The 17,522-nt window shown below is 47.9% G+C and overlaps 1 protein-coding gene across 1 annotated transcript; it reads right to left on the reverse strand.

Moving 5' to 3' along the window:
- Positions 1-9,058: 9,058 nt before the first annotated feature.
- LOC119283931 lies at positions 9,059-15,671 on the reverse strand. The gene is made up of 6 exons (XM_037563273.1): positions 15,265-15,671; positions 14,781-15,065; positions 14,060-14,187; positions 9,811-10,319; positions 9,491-9,688; positions 9,059-9,346 (listed from the first exon to the last, which is right to left on the reverse strand). The coding sequence occupies exons 1-6, from the start codon at positions 15,669-15,671 to the stop codon at positions 9,059-9,061; spliced, it is 1,815 nt and encodes a 604-aa protein (XP_037419170.1).
- Between the last annotated feature and the right edge of the window lie 1,851 nt (positions 15,672-17,522).

Below are 17,522 nucleotides of genomic sequence, written 5' to 3' on the forward strand. Positions count from 1 at the left end.
ATTCACTAAAATCTCTCTCTTTATCGGGAGAGTCCTGGCTGGACTATGGTCAGCAAGGTTGGGATGCGGATGAGGAAATTCGACGCCCACCCACCTCGTAGCCACTGTCGATGATTTAACCAACATGCTTGACTTCGACTCCGAAGACATCGACGGTATGGACGCCGATGAAGGAGATGACCAAGAACCAGCACCTATAGGGCACTGGAAAGCCACCTCGTCGTATGACATATACATGGTGGACACACCAAAAGAAGGCAATGGCGATGGAACAACGGAGGATGGCCCCTCCAAGAAGCAGCCTAAACGCCGGCGTCAGCGGCACCGCTCTAAATCCCGCCAAAGCAAAAACGATGATTCCAGCACGGGAGATAATAACACCCCGGACAGTGCTGAAGACAACCCCCTCCAGCAAGATTTAGCACAGGAGGATGGAGAAGCCAACCCTCATGAGAGAGCGGCAGACAGAGAGGTAGAGGATGATAATTACATGCCTCCCTCCGAAGATGAGGAAAGCCTCGATGATGACGAATTTGTCGTGCCTGAGGATCCCGTCGAACAAGAGAGTTTCAAGCACAGGCTTATGGCCACGGCAAGCAGCCTCAAGGAAAAATAGCAACAGCTTAGAGCTGACCAAGAGTTGCTAGCCGATAGATGGACTGAAGTCCTTGCGGCCGAGGAGTACGAAATCGAACGCCCCTCCAAGAGCTACCCAAAGCGCAGGCTGCTAGCCCGGTTAGAGGAGGAAGCACCTAAACCTACATCACCAGCGCATGATGCGGCCGATCGGCCACCTCTTGGCCGCGACAGAGAGGCCTCTCGGCCCTCCACTCAAGCCGCACCCCGGCATCGCTCAAAAAATACCAAGGCACGGGGAAATGCACCAGACCTGCGAGATATATTGGAGGACAAGGAAAGGCAAACAAGATCGATCTACGGATCGCGTGGGCGCCCCACGACACGAGACGATAACCGTCACGCCGGATACAACAAATCCGGCCGGGCCGAACACAGCAGACAAAGCTCATTTGAGCTATGTTGTGACATAGCTCAATATAGAGGCGCCGCACACCCACTATGCTTCATAGATGAAGTAATGGATCATCAAATCCCCGAGGGTTTCAAACCCGTAAACATCAAATCATACGATGGCACAACAGATCCTGCGGTGTGGATCGAGGATTATCTCCTTCATATCCACATGGCCCGTGGCGATGATCTACACGCCATGAAATACCTCCCACTCAAGCTTAAAGGACCAGCTCGGCATTGGCTTAACAGCTTGCCAGCAGAGTCAATTAGTTATTGGGAGGACCTGGAAGCCGCATTCCTCGACAATTTCCAGGGCACCTATGTGCGACCACCAGACGCCGATGACATAAGCCACATAATTCAGCATCCAGAGGAATCGGCCAGACGATTCTGGACACGGTTCCTAACCAAGAAAAATCAAATCGTCGACTGTTCGGACGCAGAGGCCCTAGCAGCCTTCAAATATAACATCCGTGACGAGTGGCTTGCCCGGCACCTAGGACAGGAAAAGCCGAAATCCATGGCAGCCCTCACGACACTCATGACCCACTTTTGCGCGGGAGAAGACAGCTGGCTAGCTCGTAGTAATAACATGACCAAGAGCCCTGGTAATTCGGATACCAAGGACAGCAATGGCAGGTCGCGTCGCAACAAGCATAAGCGCCGCATTAACAGCGACAATGCTGAGGATACGACAGTTAATGCCGGATTCAGAGGCTCTAAACCCGGTCAGTGAAAAAAGCCATTCAAGAAAAATACTCCGGGCCCGTCCAGTTTGGACCGAATACTCGATCGCTCGTGCCAGATACACGGCACCCCCGAAAAACCAGCCAATCACACCAACAGGGATTGTTGGGTGTTCAAGCAGGAAGGCAAGTTAAATGCCGAAAACAGAGACAAGGGGCTGCATAGCGATGACGAGGAGGATCCCCGGCCGCCGAACAATAGTGGACAGAAGGGCTTCCCCCCACAAGTGCGGACGGTGAACATGATATACGCAACCCATATCCCCAAAAGGGAGCGGAAGCGTGCACTCAGGGACATATATGCGTTGGAGCCAGTCACCCCAAAGTTCAACCCATGGTCCTCCTGCCCGATCACCTTTGATCGAAGGGACCACCCCCTAGCATCCATCATGGTGGATTTGCCGCATTGGTTCTAGACCCAATAATTGACGGATTTCACCTCACCAGAGTCCTTATGGACGGCGGCAGCAGCCTGAACCCGCTTTATCAGGATACAGTGCGAAAAATGGGCATAGATCCCTCAAGGATTAAACCCGCAAAGACGACATTTAAAGGCATCATACCAGGTGTAGAGGCCAACTGTACAGGCTCAGTTACACTTGAGGTGGTCTTCGGATCCCCGGATAACTTCCGAAGCGAGGAGTTAATCTTCGACGTAGTCCCGTTCCGCAGTGGCTATCACGCACTGCTCGGACGAACCGCATTTGCAAAGTTCAATGCGGTGCCGCACTACGCATACCTCAAGCTCAAGATGCCAGGCCCTCGAGGAGTAATTACGGTCAATGGAAACACCGAACGCTCTCTCCAAACAAAGGAGCATACGGCGGCCCTCGCGGTGGAAGTACAAAGTAGCCTCTCAAGGTAGTTCTCCAGTCCGGCTATTAAACATCCGGACACCGCCAAGCGCGCCTGGAGTAACCTACAGCAAGATCGTCTGGCACGTTCCAAGCAAGCGTAGCAATGCGGCCCCAACCCCAGCCCTCACGAAATTGTGAAAACAGTACTACGCGTACATAATTACGCTTTGGAAATACCATGGGCGTAGGGGGAGGGGCACGACCACGGCATGCCCAAAATGCGGCTCAACCGTACTAGGGGCTCCCTATGTTGTCATTTTTCTTTTCTTACTTTCAGGACTCCACTCTCTGGAAGGCCTGTCCAGCAGTACAATCACCGAACACACGATGCAACAGCCAGGGAGGCAGAAAGCTACGTCAAATGTCCAGGTGGTCTCTATAACGAGCAAAATACCTGTCTTACATACCGTCTCGCAGATCGCCCCTGGAGGGGGACATGTCAAATAGTCCCATCTCTTGCTTATCGCACTATTTGTATCGTTCTGCTTTTACAGCAGCCTTTTAATAAACAATGCTTAGCTTCAGCTTATTATTGCATTCTCTATTTATTCCTTTTTTCAATATATATGTTCATTTATGACATTATGCACCCGTACACTCTGGCACGGCTAATATGCCAGGGGGCTCAAGCACCCGATAAATACGGCATGAGAAGTCCGAACACTTTAATAAGTGCGGCACTCCAAACTTATAGCATTATATGCATCAGCTCCGAATCATGTCTTGGGTCAATAGTTGGGTTTGCCCGGCTCCTATGTTTTGGTACCTTACGTTCTGTTATATCGGCTAAGGTAGCGCTAGGAGAACTACTGCGATTGTGCCCCGGTTGAGCTGGGTTCAGCACCTCAGTAGAGAAAGCTAAAACTGACCGTCATGATAAGGCGAGAGCTGGTCACTGTTCGAGAGGTTTCGAGTCCCTAAAGACTTATGCCGCTTAGAGCGAGGAGCCGGCTTTGTCCGGCCTCGGTGTGGATAGCGCCCCGAACTCGGTCTTCCGAATACTAGGGGCTTTGCCGAAATTTAAAATTATAGAATTCTATGGCTGAGTGAGAGTGTTCAAGCATTATAGTCCGATTGCCTTGTTCGTTGTGCTGAGCGCCTCCCTCGAAGGACCCAAAAATGGGAAAAAGAGTGCTCAGGTCTATCCCGAACACCCCAGCACTACTGGCTCGGGGGCAGAAGCCGACGACTCGCCATCTCTCAGATTTCATAAACGGCCGCACAGAAGGTAATATTTTAAATTCAAAAAGCGTTGCCTAGCGCATATGAACAAGTTTTCAGCGCACAGGACAAAACGAGCGAGTTTACTCAAAAATTACATCTTTGGAACATTCATCCGCCATAAGGCGGGCACCCTTCAGGACGCCCTCATAATACATCTCGGGCTTGCGATGCTCCTTGCTCGGCGGTGGCCTGTCCTTCACAAGCTTCTCAGCATCCAGCTTGCTCCAGTGCACTTTCGCACGGGCAAGCTCCCTACGGGCACCCTCGATGCATACAGAGCGCTTGATGACTTCGAGCCTTGGACAGGCCTCCACCAGCCGCCTCACCAGCCCGAAGTAGCTCCCAGGCATGGCCTCCCCAGGCCACAGCCGGACTATGAGGTCCTTCATGGCCTGTTCGGCCACCTTATGGAGCTCGACCAGCTCCTTCAGCTGGTCACTCGAGGGCACCGGGTGTCCGGTCTCAGCATACTGAGACCAGAACACCTTCTCCCTTGGGCTCCCCTCTTCAGCACAGTAGAAGGTGGCAGCATCTGACACGCTGTGGGGCAAATCTGTGAATGCTCCTGGAGAACTCCGGACTCGGGTAAGTAAGAAGTAATTCACTTTCACATGCTTGCTTTGCATACAGAATGCCTTACCCGCCGCTATCTTCTTCATCGCCTCAATTTCTTGGAGGGCTTTTTGGGCTTCGGCATTGGCAGACTTGGCGCTGTCGAGGGCTGCCGCGAGCTCGGACTCTCGTGTCTTTGAGTCAAGCTCCAAACTCTCGTGTTTTTTCACGAGAGCCTGGAGCTCTTTCTGCACCTCCTTCACCCGCACCTCCTGCTTTCCTCGCTCTGTGCGCTCCGCGGCCGCTTTGTCTTCGGCCTCGGACAGCGCTTGCTTCAGGGTCGCCACCTCGGTAGTGGCCCCTGCAATAGTCACGATGATCCTGTCATTTTTTGCAACCACATCTTTTCTATATACTTACATAAGGTGTTACTTACCTTCCTTCTCCTCGAGCTACTTCTTGTCAAGGCCGAGCTCTTGCTTGGACCGCTCGAGGTTCTGCTTCAGCGTGTCCACCTCCGCAATCAGTGTGGCGGATGCCAGCAGCGAAGCCTGTATACGCATATTGAATTAATTATGATAGACTCCTGCGAATATTATTAGATCCTCTATTCGGCTTTTCTTTCCGAACACCAAACAGAGCATCAGGGGCTACTGTCTATGCGGCCACATTTTACATGTCTCAGATACATCCCTCAAAGCCTGTTAGAAGGCTAGCACAGGCTTCAGTCAGTCCGCTCTTGGCGGACTGAACCTTTTGGATCACCGCACTCATAATAGTGCGGTGCTCTTCATCGATGGAGGCGCCGTTAAGCACCTCCAGCAAATTATCCGGTGCCTTCGGTTGGGCGGAGGTCACCGGCATCGTAGGCTTGCCCCTCTTACTAGGGGGCCGCCTGCCGGACTCCGGAACCATTGAAGGTTCCGGTGCAGTGTCCGGTCCAGGGCCGGACTTGGAGCCCTTGGGGCTTTGTCCCCTGGGCGCCTGGAGTCTGGGAGGTCGCCATGCGGCGCCTCCAGGACCACATCCTCCTGGCTTGGAACCTCCTGGGACAACACCTCGGCGTTGTCCATAGGGTGGGGGGAGGTAGCGGTCGGAAGCGAATTCACATCCAACGAATCCAGGGAACCGCTCGTCGATACATCGAGCCGGTCTTTGGGCGGGCTGCATAATTATATTCGGCATAAGGAGAAGCTGTGCAATGAAGGAACACTACGAATCACTCTGGTGTCCGAATACTTACGACTTCGCCAGGGGCTTGGCCCTGAGCGGCCACTCCTCTTCGCCGTCGTCGGCATTGGTGGAGTAGTCCGGAGGAAGGGTATTCCCCTTCTTGGACCCTCCGGCCTCCCCAGTTGGGGCGGCCTTCCTTTTCTTTCCTACCCCCGCTAGAGGGGGAGAGGCCTCTTCTTCCTCCTCCTCGTCTTCGCGGGAGGAGTGCGTCTCGGAGTCGTCGGACGATGAATCCGACACCACCAGGCGTCGGGAACTCTTTCGAGTTCCTGTGGCCTTCTTCTTGGCCTTCTTCTCCGGCACCGCGTAAGGTGCCGGAACCAGCAGCCCCGTCAAACGGGCGTCTGCTGGGTCTTCGGGCAACGGAGCCGGACAGTTGATCTATCCGGCCGTCCTCTGCCAGTCCTGTCAAAGGCATGGGGGCTTAGATCCCACATAGAGTCAAACTATGAAAGATAAAATATCCTGTAAAAGGTAAAACAGCTTACCGCGCCGGCTTGACGCTGCGCACTGAATCCGCGATCTTCGGTAGCGGATGCGGGAGCCTCGGCGCCCTTGAATAGAACCTTCTAGGCATCTTCGTACGTCGTGTCGAAGAGCCTGCTCAGAGTTTGGTGTTGGGCTGGGTCGAACTCCCATAAGCTGAAAGCCCGTTGTTGGCACGGGAGGATCCGGCGGATGAGCATGACCTGGACTACATTGACAAGTTTGAACTTCTTGCTCACCAGGTTTTGGACGCATGTTTGGAGTCCGGTCACCTCTCCTTTTTCACCCCACGACAGGCCCGTCTCCTTCCAGGAGGTGAGCCGCGTAGGGGTTTCGGATCGGAACTCGGGGGCTGCGACCCATTTAGGGTCACGCGGCTCGGTGATGTAGAACCACCCCGATTGCCACCCCTTTAGGGTCTCCACGAAAGAGCCCTCGAGCCATAGGACGTTGGGCATCTTGCCTACCATGGCACCTCCGCACTCCGCCTGGCAGCCGCGCACTACCTTCGGCTTGACGTTAAAGGTCTTCAGCCATAAACTGAAGTGGGGTGGGATGCAGAGGAAGGCCTCGAACACGATGATAAACGCCGAGATGTTGAGGATGAAGTTCGGGGCCAGATCGTGGAAATCTAGGCCGTAGTAGAACATGAGCCCCCGGACAAATGGGTGGAGAGGAAAGCCTAGTCCGCGGAGGAAATGGGTGAGGAACACCACCCTCTCATGGGGCCTGGGGGTGGGGATGAGCTGCCCCTCGTCTAGAAGCCGGTGCGCGATGTCGTTAGACAAGTATCCGGCTTTCCTCAGCTTTTTGATGTGTCCCTCCGTGACGGAGGAGACCATCCACTTGCCTCCCGCTCCGGACATGGCTGGAGAAGGTTGAGGTGGGGATGCGGACTTGGGCGCTAGAGCTCGAGTGCATGAAAATGGATGAGCAAAGGAGGAAGAAGGCGTGGAAGAAAAAGGTGGATCCTTATCCCCTTATATGGGCGGACGAAACTATGTGCCCCCACCAGCCTGGTAAAACTCGCTTATCTCCCAAACGCCGTAATCAATGGCACGGTTGGGTTACCCACGCCCGTATTGATGAGAATCCCGGAATAAGGGGGCACAATCTCTGCTTCGACAGGACGTGCCAAGGAAACCGCCTCGCCAAACGCGCTGAGGTGGGGCAATAAAATGATTCGAATAAAGGCTTGGCCGTGGTATCATGCTGCGGAATACGTCAGCAGATTAGATTTGTGCAAATATTATTCTCTCTACGGTGGTATGTGGAACTTGTTTTGCAGAGCCGGACACTATCCTTGTGTTCAAAATCTTCTATGAAATATTCGGAGGAGGAACCCGCCTTGCAATGCCGAAGACAATTTGCGCGCCGGACTCGTCGTCATTGAAGCCTGGTTCAGGGGCTACTGAGGGAGTCCTGGATTAGGGGTGTCCGGATAGCCGGACTATAACCTTTGGCCGGACTCCTGGACTATGAAGATGCAAGATTGAAGACTTCGTCCCGTGTCCGGATGGGACTTTCCTTGGCGTGGAAGGCAAGCTTGGCGATACGGATATGTAGATCTCCTTCCATTGTAACCGACTCTGTGTAACTCTAGCCCTCTCCGGTGTCTATATAAACCGGAGGGTTTTAGTCTGTAGGACGAACAACAATCATACCATAGGCTAGCTTTTAGGGTTTAGCCTCTCTGATCTCGTGGTAGATCTACTCTTGTACTACCCATATCATCAATATTAATCAAGCAGGAGTAGGGTTTTACCTCCATCAAGAGGGCCCGAACCTGAGTAAAAACATCGTGTCCCTTATCTCCTGTTACCATCCGCCTAGACGCACAGTTCGGGACCCCCTACCCGAGATCCGCCGGTTTTGACACCGACAATACATATTAGATGTGTATGTTAATTTGTTTCGGCGTATTGCTTTTCAGGTCTTATAAGTAGTATTTGCAATGCTCCTGTGCAGCATGGGTCCACGAAGGGGGTTGTAACACGAAATACTTCCACGGAAAAGCTAGTTGACGCCGAAAAAAGAACGGAATCACAACGCTCAAAGATGCTGCAGGCAGTTGTGTGGAGGAGGAGCACCTCGGAGACATGGCCACAAGTTTCTTCAAGGATTTGTACACTGCAGATCAGGATATTGTTCCGGAACCACTCCTGAACCTGTTCCGACACCTATTGCATACATGTGCCCGAACTGTATAGGATTTGTGATAGTAAAGAGCTTTTGATTTCACTGGATTTGCTTGCTTTATACTACTGTACTACAGTATATATGTAGCTTCTGCATCACCAAACTTTCTGAGTATATAGTGTGTGTGTGTGTGTGTGCGTGTGTGTGTGTGATATCTTGATAGAGATTCAGAGCAGCTGATCCCTCTCATCAGCTTTAGACAGTGTGGTTCAAGCATCTACTGTATCTACTTATTTAGGACAAGTTTGAACCTCAAATCATTGATGCGCCTCACAAATTTGAACCATTCATGCAACTCACAATATTGCCCAACACTTCATTAATGCAGCTCGCAAGTTTGAACCATTCATGCAACTCACAATATTTGGAATAAGAAAACAAGTCCCAGTTGTAGCAGCAACACATTCAAGCAGGGAACACCAACACAATATTGTGAGTTGTTGTCTGGAGACACCCCAATCAGCAACAAAATAAGATTTGTCTCAACAAGAAATAATTAATAAATCAACAATAAAATGGAACCTGTCTTCAACAAGGAAAAATAATCAGCAGCAGCAGTACTACTACAGGAGAGGAGGGTCAAGGGTCCGGTGTTTCCCCAGATTACATTACACGCTAGTACTAGAGAGTTGCTTAACATCAGGTTGTTCCAAATAATCATCAAGCAATGCATACACCAGCTGAGTTATAAAAGCCATCATACTACAGACCACACACAAAGAGACCACACTAACAAGATGCTTGAGAGCTAGAGCTGCGGTTCCGCTCACGGATCAGATGGACCGTCATCTTGAGGTTCTCGTTGCTCCTGCGTGCCAGTTCAACGAGGCAGATGTCTCCTGGCTTCATCCCAGCCTGCAAGACAAGTTCCTTCCAGGATTTGGTAATCCACTTCCCATCCGTATATCTCTTGACCTTCAGCATGCTAGGCCACTGCATCTTGCTACGCTCCAGCCCAAGTATAATAGGTGTTTGTTCTAGCGGGAGACACGCCCGAGCATACTCCAGGCAGAATTCCTGTTCAGAAAAGAGCACATCAAGATGGCGATCAAATCTCAGGCCGGTTGTTAATTCAGCAAGAAAATAGTTCTAAACTTATGAGCTTTCGGATGAGAAATGGACTATGCATATTGCGTGTGGCATCTGAAGTTCGGAGCTCACTAGCTTTGTTGGCTCATCAATCCCAGGTTTCGTCATCACCTTCACAAGCACAGGGAATTCAGATCCAATCGCCCGGACTTTCTCCTTTATTTTCTCCTCTTGGTCACTAGTTAGCTTCATGTCCACGGGTAATATGTAGGGCTTGTTGGACATAGGAGCTTCTAAAGCGGCTTCCTTCGACTTGCCAGCTTTGCGTCCTGAAAAACATGCGATACTTTCTTATGGTGAGCATACGATAACCACAAGTTGATTGTCTAAAATATAGTAAATGAAAAGAAATGCACAGGGTAACTAACTACTCGAAAGGGGAGGATAATATTATGACCTGACTTACTACAAGGGGAGGATGTCGAAGCCATCTTCTGAGCTTTTGCACGACAGCCTCGTAGTGGCCTCTGCTCCCTCCTTGACATTGTCATATATATGCCTTCTTCCACGACTTCATTGTCATCAAATCTGCCTTCTTCCACAAATTCATTGTCATCAGAACTCAAATCAATGAGAGTATGCGAGGGTGGATCAACAATCTCAACCAGATCTTCACACACTTCTCGGGCATTTGAAGAGTTTCCCATGGCAAAACAAGTTTTCTCACAACCGCTCGGGTCAAGGACAAGAACTTCAAGGCGATCTTTCCTCATGCTTCTGAAGACGAGGAGGTCATTGTCTTGTATGCGGAGAGAAGCTATAAAATGACTCAACTCAGATTCGAGGATTATTTGCTCATCACGTTGCTTGCTTGCGCCAACAAAGTATACCATGCCATTGCCATGGGCTTCGAGCTGAATGGTAGTTGCAGTTATCCCCTCTTCGAAATTGTCCAAAAGCCCTAGTGGTATGTACTGCAAGAACATCAAAAAAAATACAAGCAGGAATTAATAGCCTATGGATTGGAGTGACATACAGTTTTTCAGTGAACAAAATTAATAGTGGTATGTACTGCAAGAACAAAATTAAACATTGTTTTTCAGTGAAATCTGAACACCCCAAAATAATACTGGCTGAAAAGCCCTCCCTTTCTAGGAGCAGCAACAACAGAATGAATTAACTAACAAATGGGAGGAAGGGAAAGGGCAGGGGTTATCTCTTGTCAACATTAGCAGCATTGGAAGGGAAGCCTTTTTTTCACTTGCAAACGGTATCGTACTCGCCAATAAACACATACAGAAACAGAACAGAGTTCTTCCTGCCACCTCTTGGTACATTACATACATACAGTATGTTGTAAATTAAATTTCCCCAAGGCAAAATGTCATGTTCTATCCATTCCCAGGCATATTTTACAGCAACATTTATTTTAAGCCAATGATGAAATTAAACATTTTTTTTCAGCCCCAAAAAAATTGAACCCACCCTTGTGTCGGAAGGAGGAAATTTGCTACTACTCCAGTACGTACGGTAGACCTACCCACCACTAGTACCGCTGTAGTTTATTTTAGAAGAAGTACCGCCGCGCCGCACCGTAGCTAGATACGCACAGGTCGAAGAAATGCGTGACCAGGACGGTTACACTGGTTGGTCTGTGTACTTCATTTGGTCATTTGGTTTGGTTCAAGAAGTGATTAATTCTCACATTCGTTCAATAATGCTCCCTGATTTGCCTGTGAAAAAAGAAGTGATTAATTCTCTTTACATTCCCCACAATTTTTTTCTTTTTTGAAATCTATTTCGACGAAAGTGAAGACGGTGGTAGTTCCACCGATCAATAATCAACTACTGGCAGAGGCTCCATGTTTTTTGTTCTTTTCCATAATTTGTGTTTTATTTTCCTAAAAGAATAAAAAAATCAAGAACATTTTTAGAAAAATCATGAACATTTATTTTAAAATCCATGCAACGTCTGAGTTTGAGCTCGCCGGGTTTATTGAACAAGTGCTTTGCGTGATTGTGTATCCTTTTTGTTCCGCACCAATTAGCATCTTTCTTCATCTTCGTTATGTGTGCCACTGTTCCATATCTCATCAGAATATAAAATGAAATTTTTTCAAAAGGGAATATGGATGAAATAAAAAAAGGAAGGGAAAATCGGAAGCAACGAGCAAGACTTGGCAACTAAAACTTTTAATATGGTGTGCAGCGTACGCCATGGTTAAGCCTGTGTACGCCATAACTGCAATAAAATCTTTTATGACACTGTCTGTAACTAGCTGTACCGCATAAAAAGAAACCTTTCTTTTGGGCAAATTATCAACTACAAGTGGGTGTTGATTCGGTAAAAAAAGAAAGAAGGAATACAACTTGTCTTCACCCAATGACCCTGCATTTCAAAACTAGCTACATATGTTGTTTAGTTACTACAAAGGGAAGGAAATGCCTGATCTAATCTTAGGTGCCAAGATGACCAAACACCAACCCAAAAAAAAAACTTGAGGTGTGGCTAGGAACTAAACAGCCCGGAAATCCTTTCAAACATTTTTCAATTTTTCGACGGAGTGAAAAAAAAAACAAGTGTTGAGAAGCATAGGGAAAACAGACTAGTTGAAGCGCCTGTTGTTACACAACAACTGCTGGCAAGAGTACTGAAAGTGAAAGGGATTCCAACACAGAAGCATGTCGGGCGATTCCAACACAGTGCTGTTTCTTGCAACTGATGAAACATGTCGGGCGATACTTATCCTATTTCTTAAATATGAAATGTTCCTCAAATGATCACCCGCTTACCACAGACCCAGAGTCATTCCAATCGCACATCAACTTTTAGGTGTATCAGTTATAGATACCAGCTTACCAGTCCACTCTGCAGCTTTGCATCAGAGTTCCAGTTGCGACTTCATCTTGAGATCATACGCCTTCAGCAGCATTCACTTCTTTGAGGTGCCAAAGCCTCCGCTTTTGGTGCCTTAATTCTTGTCAATGTTTTCTGGGCCCTAATAAACTACACTACCATAGAAAAAGAGAGATAACTAACACTCATGCAGAGAGGAAAAAGATTCAACTCAAGGCTAAGGTGCCGATGACCGATGACATCCGGGCTGACAATCAGCGTAACACTAGCAGCACACAAGAGATTCAAATGTTAGTACGGATGATATATATAGAGAGAGAGTGAGAGGCTAAACTACTGTAAGAGGCATGTAAAGCTAGCAGAATGTATTGAGTGAGGCAGAATATAATACATATGAATTTTACTAAAAAGCAAAATTTCCCACATATACAAGAACATGCAAAATGGTTTATATGACCCTCCAGGACTAGCAAAGAGCCAAAGGCTATCACATCATAGCAAACAACAAACAATGGCAGTCTTTTCAGAGCATGAAAAACGTTGCATTCGATATTGAACATGGCAAACGTTGACAAAAAAACAAAATGCCGAATACCACAACCTTTAATCTGGCTACTTGTATACAGATCAACAGATGAGTATTGACCATCGAGCCTTGAGGCAACATGAACATGCCATACAAACATCTAATACTATGTCTCAGGCATCCAGCTGAATCACATTTCACATATGTGAACAATCTGTTGCTAGTCTCTTTTGGAGAAGGTTCAGCAAAGACCTGACATTACCACATTTGAAGCCTTTGCCCAGAACCCCAAGGTTATTTACAGTACTTCTGTTGTTGCCATTTGAGTTTCCTCTAATAAACGACTATATCAATGTTCTTGTTAAAAAAATGACTATTACCAGTATTTACCATAATAGGCATAAAACACATTGATGCACAACCATCAATTTTATTAAACTACTAAAAATTCATAAAGAAGTAGCAACAGGAAGAGACCCATACAAATGATTAAATGATCCAACTTAACCATTATAGCATGATGATAATAATAGATTGGTTCATTTAACACCAACAAAACATTATTGCATAACTTATGCAAGACATGGTTGAAGAGCAGCTCTTGTGTAGTAAAAGCTACCTTGTGTGAGGTTAATATTGAGATAGATCCATATATCTTCAAACTGGCTATTCCAAGTGTATAGGTAAGAAAGATAAAAATTCATGTGTCGATTTTAGCCCGGTTTCCATGGTTAACCGGGCAACAAATCTTCTTCTTGATCAATAGAACAGGCAAAGCTTTTGCCTCGGATTAAAAATAATAACAATTCACGTATATAAAAGGCAAAATGGCTGACATGTGGCACCAGACACAAATTCAAGTTTTTTTGAGAAATGAAAGCATTTTCTGCTTTTAGCAACATCATCTACTATCTATATTAATATTACTAAATAAGAATTGTTAGCAAAACAACATTGATTAAATGGTCTTATATGGAATAGTGATGAGAATTCAAGAGATAAGTCCAAATAGCAATCAGTTCCTTCCAAGTCTCAATTCCCAAACAATTAACAAGACTATTACTAGTTTACATACGCAGGATTACATGACCATCTTTTTCTTAGGGACTATATGACTAACTGGGGACAGTGGCAGTGCTTCGCTAAAACTACGGGGCGGTTGATCCCAAAAGTTACTTGTGAAACTACTCCATAGAATGAAATTTCATGCAAAAACTTAGGGAGCGATGCAAACTTCAGAGAAATAAGGTATTTCACCACAGAGTTGTGCAGCCCTGGCACCACTACTGGTCCAAAGGAAGGGGCAATGATATAATACCTTCTTCAGCATCACCTTCCTCTGAAGATGAAGCAGCATCCTCACCATTGCTACCAGAGGTCTTTGAGACCCCATCATCGCCATCTTCGCTGGATGTGCCCGTCACCGATTCCTCACTTGAAGCACTCCTGGGAAGATTATCCAAAGAATCATTCACCTCTTGAGCTTTGTCTGCACATTCATATTTGTCAAACGTGCTAGCACACCCCAGAGCAACTTCCCCATAACCCCGAACCCTAGGTGAAAGTTACTGCACTCTATAATTGTTAAGTTTATAGATAACACAAGTTACTGCAATCTGAGGAAGAACGGCACGGTTAAAATTATTCCATCAGACATTTTGATGACACGAAGGTGCTAAATATGTTCTCTTGGCTGCTCTTCATATAACAGACTAGCCAGCACCAGAGGTATGTAACTCTTCTCAAATGGAATAACACCTATCTCTCCAATAAATACACTTTGATTCAATGTTCATCACAATGCACATATCTAACAAAAGATGTCAGGTTCTAACTGTCAAGTACTGCCATCGAAAAACACTAAGGCTAATTAAACCCACTGAATCCCTCAAACCACATCCAAGTCCCAAAGTAAGAAAGGGCACATGGAAACCAACAGCTGATCCTAAAAGTACCACTAATGGTAAGTATTTTTTACACAATCACATCCGCTCAGCGCAGCTCGGAATATGGGAAGCGTTTGGGAGTAGAGCCCTCACCTGATATTGAGGTCATGACTGACACATTCAAAGGTGTTGACAAAGCCCCCCTCCTTGATAGTGTTGGACCCATCGTCAAGCAGTTGTTGTGCCTCATCTATTGTTTTCTCCTCTTCTCCCCCGTCCTCATCACCAACCTCCTCACTAGGGATCGACGGCTGCAGATCCTGGTATTCGCCACAGTCCACAGGAGTGTAGAAGCTGACAACTCGAATCAAATTACAGAAGCCATGATCATCACACACCTTCTCCACCAGCTCCGACTGTAGATCGATTGTGAAGAGGCTAGCAATTGTGTTAATGAAAATGACATTCACTCCCTCGGCATATCCTAACACGATCACTCTAGTCTCAGCATCCACGAGAGCACCATTTGGGGGCAAAATTTCCAAGTGGACGACCCGGCTTAAGACCCATAAGACCCATTGTGCATCAGTGTCGGTGTCGTCACTCTCCTCCCTTGACCATAATTTGAGTTGCAAACCAAAAGGCTTCACTAACTCCAATTCCACCATCCTCCGCCACCATGAGGCTAAATGTCTGCTCGGGGCCGTCATGTGGCGGGTTGAACCCAGTGAGGTCGTGGCTGGCCAAGTCATACTCTAAGATCCACCCACTGTCGGACATGAAGTAGAGCAGAGAGCTCCCAACGAGCACGCTGGAATGAAATGTGAAGATCAAGCAAGACGTGTGGCGCATCGCGGTCAGTTTACCCCATGTGCCAGTCTCGAATGAGTAGACGCACGCCGACGTGAAACCGGGCCACCGCAGCTGGTGGTAGATGGGGACGGTGAAGACGAAGACCACGCGGAAGGGACCCCTGTGGCAGTCCCGGTGGTCGCATCCGTGATCCGTCCGCTGGGCAGAACACGGCCGCGGTCCGGTACTCATAGCCGTCCGTCCTCGAACAGCGGGGGCACTGGTATGCGCCACTCGATGCCCGTCTTTAGATCCCACACAAGGAGTTCCTGAGCAACGGAGCTAGCCCTTGGAGAGGAAGAGGGCGCGGCCGTGGCGGCAGTCGAGGCCGAGCCAGGAGGTGAGATCTGGGGCGGGGAGGGAGAAGTATGAGGCGGTGGTGGGGAGGAAGTGGGGGACGCGCTCGTCCTCCATGTTGTGGAGGAAACCGAGCAAGGGGAGCGCCAGATGCCGATGCTGCCCGATGAAGTGGCGGCGGAAGTGAGGCCAAGAGACGGCGCGGCGGAAGGCCTTGCAGGCGAAAGAGGTGTGGAGGAGGCAGGCTGGGTCGTCGGGTGGGAGGCGGAGGAGGATCTCTTCAACGAGCTCGTACGGGGCGGCTTGGCGGCGCTGCCATGGTGTCGCTCGCTGGGCCTGGGTCAGGTGCCGTGTGGGTGTGGGGGTGGGTTGGGGGCTTGGGATGGGAATATGTTCGGCTCAGCCGGTTGGACTCTGGAGCTTGGCTCTGCCACTCTGTTGGGAGAAGAAGTTTTGAAATTTTCTTTTTTCGCGAATACGGAGAGCTTGCATGTCTTTCCATTGATAGAATAGAAGAATAGCGAGTGTAGGTTTCGGTTACATCACACGAGACGGACACCAGCGTCGTGAGGGTAATGCCCCAAGCAGACATAAGCGGGTTGCTAATGCTGGACCCCACTACAAAGAGTCGATCTCTCATCTCATGGATGTTGTGGCCTAGCTCGGTAGCGTCAGCCTTAGCCTAGCAGTAGTGCACGTCTTTCTGGATAGACTACAACAGAGGAGTGACAGAGAGGCGGGCGGCTTCCAAGATACACTAGTTGTGGCACTTCAAGTATGCCATGTCATGAGAATGATGGTGAAGGAGAGGCAACGTCGAAGAGATTTAGGGGTGTTGGAGTAGGAGTATTCCCACCAGGACACGAATGGATTCATTGGCCAAGGTAGTGTGTCCATGGAGCGACACCAGCTGGCCAGCACCTCGTGCCATACCTACCGCGAGAAGGGGCACCCGACAAGGCGAGGTGTTGCATATCCTCCTCACCTTGTCGCAGAAGCAGCAAAACTCGTCATGAGCGAGGCATACTAATACTACTTCATCAATAATCGTGGATGGTATATATCAAGTTATATAAAACTTCTTTGGTGACGAGGATTTGGCGGATTGAGGAGATACAAAGACTGCCGAGAAGAAAAGAATTGGGAGAGAGTTTGTATTTGTGCGTTCTATGGTAAAAACCAGACGACACCATGCTTAACACTTATTTTTGAAATAAAATAATAATTTGATCAATGTGTCTACATTGTTATTATTCGTGGCAACGCATGGTCATTTATCTTCTACTCGTAGCAATGTACGGGCATTGTCCTAGTACAAGGAGGGAAATATCTGGTGCACCGGAGCTTGTGGTGCTACCGGTACACCGAGCTCACATTATTCTTATAAAATGTTCAAAAAATTCTGAAAAAAATTAGCACACTTACCCAACATGAAGGTAGGTTGTCACAAAATTTCAAGTCAAAATTCGAAACATAACTCGACAAAAAAAATGACAAATTCAACACTGAATAGTAAAAAACATAACTTGGGTTTTAGATTTGACCCATTATCACACTGATGTCAAATTTGTCATTTTTGTATCTCAAAAAATATAATATTATACGAAATTTTGTGACATCCTACATTTATGTTGAGTTAACATGCTGGAATTTTTTTTAGATTTTTTAAAAATATTCTATGACATTCGGTGCACCGGTAGCACCACAAATACGGGTGCACCGGATAGATTCCTAGGACAAGGAAAT

This window comes from Triticum dicoccoides, chromosome 4A (genome assembly GCF_002162155.2).
Source record: "Triticum dicoccoides isolate Atlit2015 ecotype Zavitan chromosome 4A, WEW_v2.0, whole genome shotgun sequence".
NCBI lineage: Eukaryota > Viridiplantae > Streptophyta > Magnoliopsida > Poales > Poaceae > Triticum > Triticum dicoccoides.

Coding starts and splice junctions, on each gene's coding strand:
- LOC119283931 (XM_037563273.1), bottom strand. CDS start 15,671: ATGAGTACCGGACCGCGGCCGTGTTCTGCCCAGCGGACGGATCACGGA. Junction 10,320..14,059: donor GGAAGGTGATGCTGAAGAAG/GTATTATATCAT, acceptor ACATACCACTAG/GGCTTTTGGACAATTTCGAA. Junction 9,347..9,490: donor TTGATGAGCCAACAAAGCTA/GTGAGCTCCGAA, acceptor TTTTCTGAACAG/GAATTCTGCCTGGAGTATGC.